The 11,389-nt window shown below is 44.2% G+C and overlaps 1 protein-coding gene across 2 annotated transcripts; it reads right to left on the minus strand.

Annotated features, from left to right (window-relative positions):
* Nucleotides 1-4,632: 4,632 nt before the first annotated feature.
* LOC123407914 (peptidyl-prolyl cis-trans isomerase, chloroplastic) lies at nt 4,633-8,672 on the minus strand. 2 transcript variants are annotated; one of them, XM_045101157.1, is made up of 8 exons: nt 8,450-8,672; nt 7,181-7,471; nt 6,827-7,026; nt 6,284-6,519; nt 5,957-6,099; nt 5,784-5,855; nt 5,545-5,580; nt 4,864-4,933 (listed from the first exon to the last, which is right to left on the minus strand). In XM_045101157.1, exons 1-7 carry the CDS (start codon nt 8,669-8,671, stop codon nt 5,548-5,550), a joined length of 1,197 nt encoding a protein of 398 aa, XP_044957092.1. In that variant the 5' UTR covers nt 8,672; the 3' UTR covers nt 4,864-4,933; nt 5,545-5,547. The 2 variants fall into 2 exon arrangements, with proteins under 2 accessions (XP_044957090.1, XP_044957092.1); XM_045101155.1 differs by lacking the exon at nt 5,545-5,580 and having other exon boundaries at nt 4,633-4,933; nt 8,450-8,659.
* Nucleotides 8,673-11,389: the final 2,717 nt, after the last annotated feature.

Here is an 11,389-nt window from a genome sequence, read left to right on the forward strand (position 1 = left end):
CCGGGGACAGAAGATTTTTCGCGATTCCGCCGCCGCTCCGCGGCGAAAACCTATAGAGAAGAAAAGACCTTTTCAGCGGGCAGATTCCGCCGGGGAGAACTCCTCCCAGAAGGGGAGATCGTCCTCATCGTCATCACCGTCGCTATGGGCATCATCGAGATCATCATCACCAACACCAACACCATCTCCACCTTCATCCCATCTACTTCACCATTGCAATCGGACTTGCACCTTGCACTATTCATCCCCTCTACTCAACCGGTGTTGATTACTCTTTTGTGGTGAATGCTATTGAGTTTTGTTGGAGGATTATTTTTATGACCAAATTGTAATACATATTTTCATCACCTCTAATCATGATCTCTTTTATGTCTTGTGAGTAGTTCCATTAGTTCTTGAGGACATGGGAAAAGTCTAGATGCTAGTAGTCATATGATGTTGAAGTAATATGTGTTGATTGATATTTAAGTTATGGTGTTATTCTTCTAGCGGTGTTATGTGAACATCGACTACATAACACTTCGCCTTTTTAAGGACCTAGGGGAATGCATCGTGTATAAAGAATGCTTATGGTGGGTTGCCGGAGTGACAGAAACCTGAACCCCAGTTTGCATACTTTTGCATGAGGGAGTATTGGATCCTAAAGCTTATTGCTATGGTTAGGCTTTGCCTTAATTTCTCTCTTGTAGTTGCGGATGCTTGCAAGAGGGATTAACCATAAGAGTGTACTTGTCTTATCCTAGACGGTGCACTAGTTAAGATCCACTCACATAACACTTATCAATACAAAACATAGTACTAGACGGAATATGACGAAAGCACTTGACTATCTTTCCCGTGTGTCCTCAGGAACGCCTTAGTCTTTATAAGTTTAATCCATCGGCTTATCCTTTGTGTTCAAAAGGATTGGGCCACTTTCTGCACCTTATCACGATTGACTTTACTCACATTTATTTCCTTGTTGCTTATACTAGAAAACCCATAAAAAGCTACCTTTGAGTACTTGCAGTTATTCCTTGCTCAAGATCATTTGTCAATATCTTGTGCTCGTCGTTGGGTTCGACACTCTTACTTATCGAAAAGTCTACGATAGATCTCCTACACTTGTGGATCATCAGCCGGATCCGGAGCTCCGGCGGAGGCGAGAAGCTCGGCGTGGCGCGCGGAGCTCCGGCGACAAGCGGCGGCGACGATGCGGGCAGAGTCTCCTTCTTTCTCTGGCTCTTGGAGGGAAGGGACAGTGGAGCGGAACGAGACGGGAGCGAATGGCCTTTTCGGATCCCCCGCCCCTCCATTTAAACCACCGAAGAGATCGTGGGGAGGGGATCCGGTGCGCACGATACCCACCCCCTCCGGATCGTGCGGGAGTGTTAATGCGCCCCGAAATACCAACCGTCAGGGCGCAATCCGCAAAGGATCCCCGCGCGCGGTCCGAGGGCGCGGCGTGGTGGGCCCCATGGCGCTGGCCCAGTCCCGTCGCGCACGTGGCTTGTCAGGGCGCGGCTCCCAAAGCCCGACACATGGCACATCGAGGCTGCATGCAGCGAAGCCAAGGCGTCTGTTGGAAGCCAGCCGGCTCCCGGTCCGGACGCTTCCATATAAACAACTCCCAAGACCGGCCAGCCGGATATTCAAGCCGGCGAGGCCCCCCTCCTTGAGACGGCGGACCTCCCCTGCTTCGGGGACTACTGACGGGGGGATAACCACGGGGTAGGCTCATCAAGCCTACTCATCTATACTTTGGGTATAGATGAGAGCAATAGCTTCCTGAACTACCGGCTCCCCCTGGCCGGCTGCGAAGTACTTGCCGGCTAGGAGCGTAGCCGGATACTCTCTAGCCGGCTGGCCATGCCGCCAGCCGGCTGAAGGGCTCCTGTCGCATCAATCCCTAGGATGTGACTCGGGCCTTCGATTAAAGATGAAGGTATGTCACCATAGGTATGAGAGAGAAGCGCACGCATGGCTACAATGTCAGCGGTCGTACCGCTGACCGATGCCGGCTCTGATCCGTCAACCATGCATGCACAGTACCCGCACGTCGGCGCCCACTCCATTACCCGGTCCAACGTGGCTATAGTGGAGATGGTCATACCGGTGACCGGCGCCGGATCCCACAAGACGATGTCGAACGTATAGCACGCGTCCTGCGTGGGCAGCACGCACCAACCCATTAGGCTGGCCGGCGGGTCCCATGGCCAGATGGGACCTTGCAGTCAGCGGGCCCCTCAAGCGACAAGACTAAACCATAGTGGGCCCACTGGCCGGCTAGAGAGGCTGCCAGCCGGGTCCCCCATTATGTACTTGTATCCATTTTGTAGGTCGGTGGGTTCATCTATAAACCCCCCGACCTCCCTCCATGCAGAGTGTCGGCCATTCTTACACCCACACACATACACAGGAGAGGGAGAACACGAGCCGACAGCTCCTTCTTCCTCCTTCGTCGAACAGCTCAAGGAGCATCCTGTAAACACTCTGGTTCATCGACCATTCCGGCAGGACTAGGGGTATTATCTCCCACGGAGAGCCCCAAACCTGGGTACATCGTGCGTCTTGCTCGCTAGTTAGCAATCTCGTTCCCAGAGCCCGCCGGTGTCCTTTCGGCTCCAACCACTCTTGATAAGCCTACCTATGGCATATGTCGTGAGGAAACGACGACACGAAGTAACGTACGTGAATCATATGAGCATGATGAAAACTAGCTTGACATAAATTCCCATGTGTCCTCGGGAGCGCTTTTCTTTATATAAGAGTTTGTTCAGGCTTGTCCTTCGCTACAAAAAGGATTGGGCCACCTTGCTGCACCTTTGTTACATTTGTTACTTGCTACCCGTTACGAATTACTTTATCACAAAACTATCTGTTACCGATAATTTCAGTGCTTGCAGAGAATACCTTACTAAAAACCGCTTGTCATTTCCTTCTGCTCCTCGTTGGGTTTGAAACTCTTACTTATCAAAAGGACTAGGATAGATCCCCTACTCTTGTGGGTCGTCACTCATCCATGTGCTTGACAAGGCATGAAGGTATGATATCAAGGGATTGCCCAGATCCATCAGCAATTGGCTTGAAAGAGTCGATCGTGAGGCAACGGCCTAGCAAGGGATCACCGGCCTCTTACATTTCCCCGTGCCAGGTTTGTTCTTCGATCAACATCGCCCGTACCTCGCGCACCAACTTATGAAGCAAAATACCATTAGATCCCTCGCTAGGGTTCATGACGAGATGAGAAGTGTGGGACAAGGTCTGCACACAGTTTATCGTGGTTTGGGCCTCCTAAGAATAATACATATGTCTTTGTTCTTGTGATTATTCATGGTGAGGGGATACCTCGTGCAGAGAATTACACTCGTGTACGGGATGTCTACCGCGAGTTGGATCTAAGAGTGGATTCTGAATGAAGCCCCGGACCTCCCTTTATATAGGCAGGAGAGATCTAGGGTTTATGGGGGGCGATGAGATCTATCCGGTCATTGACCTTTGACTTGGAGAGCACGCACGCCGTCTTTGCCTTCTTAGGGTTTCCTGGTGTTTCTTGGGCCTGGCGAGCCCCGTGCAAAGTTAAGGCCAGGCTCCCGTGTGTTAGGTACCCTAGGTACAGAACCGTGTAAGAAGCGCTCTTCTCGTCACACATTTAAATAAGCTCATGGGATCCCCGGATTTGGAGCTCGATCTGTTTTCTCCCCTCTTCTTTCTAGGTTGCCATGGTGATGGAGGGAAAGAAAAGGGATGAAGAGGATCCAACTTTCGACATGCTATCTTAGTTCGTCCTTGGAGCTTTTCTTCAACAACACCCATGTCCCGATGGTCTTCAAGGATGTGATGTTGCATCTACAAGTCAAAGGGCGACCACCTCGAATCGAGACGCTTTTCAGTGTTGGCTTAGTTAATTCCTTCCGATCGTCGTGCCATAAGGGAGGTGGCTTAGTTAATTCCTTCCGATGGTCGTGCCATAAGGGAGGTGGCTTAGTTAATTCCTTTCGATCGTCGTGCCATAAGGGAGGCAGTCTATCTGCTTCAACCTAGTAATTTCAGAGTCTACTCTCGATGTGTCATCGACAATGTTGTAAGCATTCCTCCGCCCAAGTGGTCTCGTCCCCACGGCGATGGGATCGAGCCAGAGTTGAAGCTTGTGACAAGGATGTGATTGCTTTTTGGTTTCAACTGTTGGGTCTTGTTTGCATAATATTTGGATTGGGTTGTAATTTTACTTTTTTGATGGGTCCCTTTGTAGTATGTGCCTACATGCTTACCTAGGAGTAATATAAGTCAATTTAACACAATCCCCAAGAAAATTGCAGAAATCTCTGCAAAATGCTATTGAGGCCATACAAACGGGATGTCGCATAGTTTATCGAGGAAACTGATTACGGTAAATAACTTTGTTCTTTCCATTATCTATCGAATTCCACATAATGCAAAACTACTCCCTCCGTTTCTAAATACATGTCTTTTTAAAGGTTCCACTAGAAAACTACATACGGATGTATGTAGACATAATTTAAAGTGTAGATTCACTCATTTTGCATCATATGTAATCCTTTAGTGAAATCTCTAAAAAGACTTATATTTAGGATCGGAGGGAGTATATGTAAGCACAAAAAGGAAAACAAAACAATGGTACAAGGTTAGAAATTCCAGCACAAGACATCGGTTTTAATACCGTAAAATAATTGCATGTCAAGGAATTCTTATATACGGAAACATGCTACCCTACAATCTTGTAGCTCGGGTTGACAAGATTGTCTAGGCCTGAGACAACCTGGATTGATTCAATAACGTCCCCCACCTTGAGATCAGCCAAGAAATCCTCATTCTCGGTTACGTATCCAAACACCGAATACCGCCCATCCAATATATTGGAATTACTTGGCGTCAACTCACTTTCTTTCAAGAGCCAGAAGACTTGACTAGAAGCGGAGTTGTCATCAAATTCCTGTCAAGATATGCAGAAGCCTTGTGTTAGAACAAGGGACTTCTTTTATTCTCGGTCCTTGTTTCCACTGCCTCCTAAGAATGCAGATAAACTTAAATTTGAATGTAAAAACAGGGTCAAATAAGATGTTCATGCCTATAACAACATAGAGCAGCCCTTGGCACAGTTGTAACGGGTGTTCAAGTACATGCTCTCCCTCCCTCCCCTCTCTCTCTCTCTCTCCCTCTCCCTCCCTCCCTCCCTCCCTCCCTCCCCTCTCTCTCTCTCCCTCTCTCTCCACTCTCTCTCCCTCCCATCTCTCTCTCCCTCTCTCTCCACATGTGGGCTCTTCGCGGTTGTGCAGCAGAGAAAACTCGAACCCGAGACTTACTTTGAGGAACAGATGAATTGTACTAACTGCTTGGACACGCGCAGCTATATGTAGGTCAGGCTGCAAACTTATATTTTGTCCCAAAACAAAATGATTTCAAATTTTGTCTGAATACTGATATTTTCCAGAAACCAATTCTTCTAGCCCATCCAAAAAAACATTATCGAGAAGAAGAAGAAGAAAAAACCTTGGTTACAACTAAGAAAATGTTACTCCCTCCATCCAGAAACATAAGACGTACCCGTTATTGAAGTTTAACCTCCGAAGAATAATCCAACTATAAATGAACCAATATGGTTGTATTAACATCTTATATTATGGGACAGAGGGAGTATCAACTTTGTATCACATATTGCTGAACAAATTCGTGATCAACGATAAATTTGGGGAAGCATGTGCACTTTATATTTCTGGAGGATGTAATAATTATTTTGGCATATCCTTGATATGTTAAAACTAAAGAGTCTAGGTGAGCCTTACTTCTCTAGCCATTGCCATCGTTCCAAATGCATTAAAAGGAAGCTTTGTTTGAGCCTTGTAAAGGCCAAGTTCCTGAAATGCATGGCCATACAAACTGTAAGAACATTCAATCCGAAGCAGCCAGAATTCCCAGCAGCCATGAAATAAAAATAAAAAAACTGCTGGTTGCATACCTCAAGTGTTTCACCGTATATAGGCGCCTTGTCACCATCAACCATTATCTCAAGAGGTATGGTACGACTCTTGCCAGTACTGGGATCAATAAAACCGTCGGCTGGCCCCTCAGGATCTCCCGTCTGAACAACAAAACCATCAGCTGCAAGAGAATCAACACACACGATGTATCAGTAAACTTTTTAACTGCTTAGACACACTTGCATGTCCAGATGTGATTTTGGAGCACTAAACAGTAGACATCTTCAACTGTGCTAATTGCTCTAAAAGAATCAACTGCAAACTAATATGTATAATTATCGAATGCACCTCAGATATTGGATTACCTCTTTGGATTTCCATGCCATCATAGAACTTCCGTTCCACCAGATCTACGAAGTTCCCAGAAGTCACAGGAGCATTATATCCATCCAGAACTATCCGAAATACACAATCTTCTACGTTTGGATTATCTTTAATCTTAACCGTCATATCCACAGTAGCTCTTCCTTTAAGAAGAGGCATATTGTTGTATTCTTCTGGTACTTCATAGGGGAAGCCATCGACCATATCTTCTTCTACACTGCAGAAATGCAATGTCCCAGGAAGATCTCAGCTGCAGAGTCAATGGCAAGGTATAAATGAGAAGAGCTCTTTCATAAGAGTTCTCAGTAGTTTTTTACTGGTAGATACAATTCGGTTCTCTAATGCTACAAAGGTATCATATGTAACAGTTACCTTGGTTTCGATGAAATGAGAATATTATAGATGGAAACCATAATTTTCTAAAAAGACAACTACCAAATCTGACCCCCGAAAGTTGGTTATTAGAACTGACTAAAATTATGGAAGCAGATCCAATTTAAATTTAAGGCGATCATTTTACTCACATTCCAACATAATTGAGAAGCTCTTTCTGCTTTGGAGCTACCGCATTCCTGTTTCTATCCTCAATAATTCGTTGAAGCTCTTCAAGTCCAACAGCTAATTTATCCAATATTTTTTCTCCATTTTCTCTTTTTGATTCAGCAAGACCAGTAAGTATTAAACTCCTCCCATTAGTCAGCGCTCTCGAGGCCTGCCTCACATTCTACAATTTGAAGAAAGATTAAAAAAATCCCAGGATCCATATGCATAAAGTAGATTGAAGAAACCTGAGACAATATATAGCTGCTTCCTACTTCTTTAAAGAAAGAGCGAAAATATAGATCTTTGTTACTAGGCATCTTGAATGGATGACTTACTCTTTCAACTGAATCCAACGCTCTAACACCAGAAACTTTGAGACTATCGGTGATATCCTCTAACGGTTTTTGAACTTCACGAATAGCTTTATTATCTATGGGCAAAGCATATCTCAACAAAGCCCCTGGATCTTTAATGGGAGGTCCAGAAATCAGAACTGAAATATCAGGGATTACAGGTTCGAGCGGAAAAGCATGGGCCGACCATCCAAATGTTGGTGGGCAAGTAATTAATCCAACAGACAATGCTATAGAAATTGCACATTTGTTCCAGCTAAATGAGTTTCCTTTCTGCAGAGATTGAAGTAGCTAGAAATTAGAGAAGAGCAGCTCATAGAATAAACCTATAGTCAGTTGCAATAACTAATCTCAAAGAAGACAATTACAACAACAACCAAGCCTTTCAAAGAAGACAATTAAAACAGCAAAATCATGAAACAAATATAAGTTAATAGATACAGATAATACATATCCTCAACATAAGTTGTACCTTCCAAAGCATGCATTCTTCAAAATATATCCAGGAAAGAAAATTAAGGGTCATATATGTAAACTGCCTTACTGGGTGGTTCCATATGCGCTACAATATCTAATATCAGCGCAAATATCCAAGGGCAGAAACGGAGAAATCTGATAACCAAAGAAGCTACTTTGGGAAGACAAAAAAAATCAATTCTACACGTTCCAATCCTTCCGAAGAACTCAGTACTCGAACCATTTTCATGAATTACACAAAATTATCATTTGGTTACAGTTATTCCATTTTCACATGAACTTCAAATTATAATATCAAGCAAGACCCGAAGATATTGATGTCCAGAAGAAGCTGAATTGCTACCCCTCCTGCCCCCAGATTCATGTTTTCCGAAAATCCCCCATTTTCTCAAACTATATTTAGTGCATATAACATACATCCCTAATTCATCAGCAACATTAACTAAATTTACACATGATTTCTTCTAACTTTCATTTTAAAGTAATATTCAACTTTTTGTCATCCAAGAAAACAGTAACATTGGTTGTGTTTGTGCACCAACATTCGGTACCATCTTTCACTTTCAGGCCAAATTGCATAGTTATACCCACCCACCCAAGATCTACATTCACCACATAATTAAAAACAATCCCATCGCATCAATAAATACCCGGGCACAACTGTATTTAGAAATGCAGCAATACTGAGCCACATTGGCATGCATCATCCAAAAGCAGAATGTCCACCAGGAGCTATCTTCCAGGAGCCACCGTAATGAGTTGTAAGATCCTAACCTCGCCGGAGAGCGCGCACCGGACGACGGAGCGGCGGCGACGATCACTGTTAAGAAGCGAAGGGCGGCGGCAGCAGCGGGAGGAGGCGAGCGCCGCGGCCATGCGGTTGGGTGGGGGTACGGTTCCGGTGAAGCGGGCGTTGGTGGTAGGAAAAACGATGGAAGCGGAGGAGCTGGTGGTGGTTTCGGGATGTGGATAAGGCCGGACAAAATATGGAGCCATAGGAGCGGGGGGCGGGTTGCGATTGGTGGAGGAGATGCTGAGGTCAAAAAGACATAGATAAGACTAACTTATACAACCTCCGTTCGAAAAATATACTGTATGAGTTTTGGTAGGCTATAAACTATTCTATCAAAACATCGTATTTATATCTACGGTTAAAAAATACTCCCTCCGTCCCAAAATAACTGTCTTAAGCTTAGTACAAATTTATACTAGAGCTAGTATAAAGTTAAGACACTTATTTTGGGACGGATCCCAAAATAACTGTCTTAAGCTTAGTACAAATTTGTACTAGAGCTATTATAAAGTTGAGATACTTATTTTGGGACGGAGGGAGTAGATATTTTTAGTCCATCATCTTTGTTGTGTTTTAATCCCATAAAAATCTACGCTTCAATCCGTAGTCCTATTTTTTTTAATGCGTCTCGTACCAAAAAGACGAGCTGAAAATCAAGAAGCCAACGTACCAAAGAAGTCCTAACAGCCCACGTTAGTTCTCTCAAAAATAAAAAAACCTTGATACATCAATATAGCATCGCAAAGTTCGAAACTATCACGAACCTCCACCTTGGATCCCGTATAAGTATCTTTCCCACTTCTCGGCACGTTAGTTATTCTCCCTCATAGTGTGTTGCACATCTCATCAAAGATCTTACGCCTCCCAAATCCAGAGTGTTGCCCAAATCTCGCGGCCGCCGAGATGGTGGATTCTGAGCGATAGCCTTCCACGACGAGTGGCAGAAATGCAGTGTTGGTCGTCGAGTTTGATGGGATTCAGAATTCGACCAGATCACTCGCGTGCTTCCGAGGCTTGTTAGCTCGAACGGCTACATGTAAACGTCCAATGGAGTAACATGTTCTCGCCTTCTCGTATGACGTTCGCGCAGTGCGAGATGATGCTCTTTGACATGTCATACAACTTCATCCTACGCGAGATCTCTGGTACAGTCGCACTCTCATGGTTCCGTCGCGACCATAACCTTAAGTTGTTTAGATAGACCATAGACGAGTTCACCATCCGCTCTCCCTGATGACGCCTAAGCCGCCAGCAGCCGTACGAATCTGGTCATCAGGTCGGTCGGCGATGAATCCGGCGAACGGGATAGCATCGCTTAAGGCAAAGCGCTTCACGATGGTAACTTGCAGCGTCTCGGCGATCGCCTATATCGTCGTGATGGAGTCATGCGGCAGTAGTAGTAGCCCGAACAACGGCCAGGAAAACCAACCGCATCACGCTCAATGCAAGTCCCCGTGGTTGTCATGGTGAAACGGTTGCATACCATGGGCACGTAGTGTGCAAGGATTTCATGCAAACACACCATGCAGCTGTTGGGGATAACGTGGGAGGTCGTCATCACATGCAACCATCACTACAAAATATTAGAGTATCTATGCCGGACTTAGCAAATATGACCCGCTATATGCCTACGGGCGCGTTCGGTCAGTGATTGGACATACTCGTTTTGAGCCCTTATTTTTCCGTCCGTACAGCCGCACTTGTCATATTTTCTTTCATATGTCCGATCGGTGAAGAAGAAGAAGAGATAGAAAGAAAATAATGAGTAAGAAAAGAAAAAAGGTGGTCCGGGATGGGATCACGTCCTACATGGCAGACTGGCCGGGACTCCGGACGTGTCCGCGAGCCTTACATCGTCCTCATGTTTGAAATATACGAGGGGTGTCGGTTAGTTCGGGCATTTGAGACGGTATGAGGGATTCGATTGAGTCGCGTTTTTGTGATCGGTCACTAATTAGACGACATGCCCGTGAGTTTGAGATGGATATGAGGGGTCCGATTGTAGATGCTCTCAAGTAATCAATGTACATATCTTCTCCTCACCTTATTGTATTTCCTTTTTACTAATTAGGTACAAGCAACTTCACTTGGATATAGATATGGGTCACATATATGTTGAACTTCTTGTTACTACATGAAACAAATGCAATATGGTTATTCTCCTAGAACATGCAAAGAGCTTCATTAATATGTACATAATTTAATCTATTTGTATAGTTTGTTTCTGTAATTTCTTATGTTAAAGGGTATCTATTTACTATAGATTATTCCAATCAATAGGTAGATCCATAGGTGACTCGTTAATTGGTCCTTTACGGTCTATGTGTTTCCTTATCTAACCCATGTTGGTAAAGCCAATAATTTAGCAACCTTTACTTGGTACTTATACAATTTTCATGTGTATGAATACGCTTATTTTTTCTAAGTCAAAGAAGTAAAACCTTATTCGATATGCATACACATAGATTGTTCTCCAAGACATCATTTTTAAGTGCTACTCTCGATCTTCAAAAACCGGCATCAACGTGTGTCTCTTTTTTTCCTTCATGTTGTTTGCAGAGATTAAATAATAATTTTGTTTGCAGAGATTAAATAAGTAAAACTGTGGTGATGGTCTTGTGGTAACTATATGACCAATTCGTGTGAAGTTTCACTCCATTTGTATAAAAGTTCATATGTTTGAATCTCTACTTGCACTTCAATGAAGGTGCGAAGCTGAAGTAGATGTCGACAAAGAGTGAGGGCATGAGTTTTCAAATACAAAATTCATGATTCATATATCAACAATCTAACCCAGTGCAACACACGGACACTTTTACTAGTATTTTAAAACGGAGGTAGTACACCTATACTACTGTTAAGCTAAATTATATTTATACCAGTGTAAATTACCATCACTTATACTTCTTTCATCCTAAAAT

The sequence above is a fragment of the Hordeum vulgare genome, chromosome 7H (genome assembly GCF_904849725.1).
Source record: "Hordeum vulgare subsp. vulgare chromosome 7H, MorexV3_pseudomolecules_assembly, whole genome shotgun sequence".
Taxonomy (NCBI): domain Eukaryota; kingdom Viridiplantae; phylum Streptophyta; class Magnoliopsida; order Poales; family Poaceae; genus Hordeum; species Hordeum vulgare.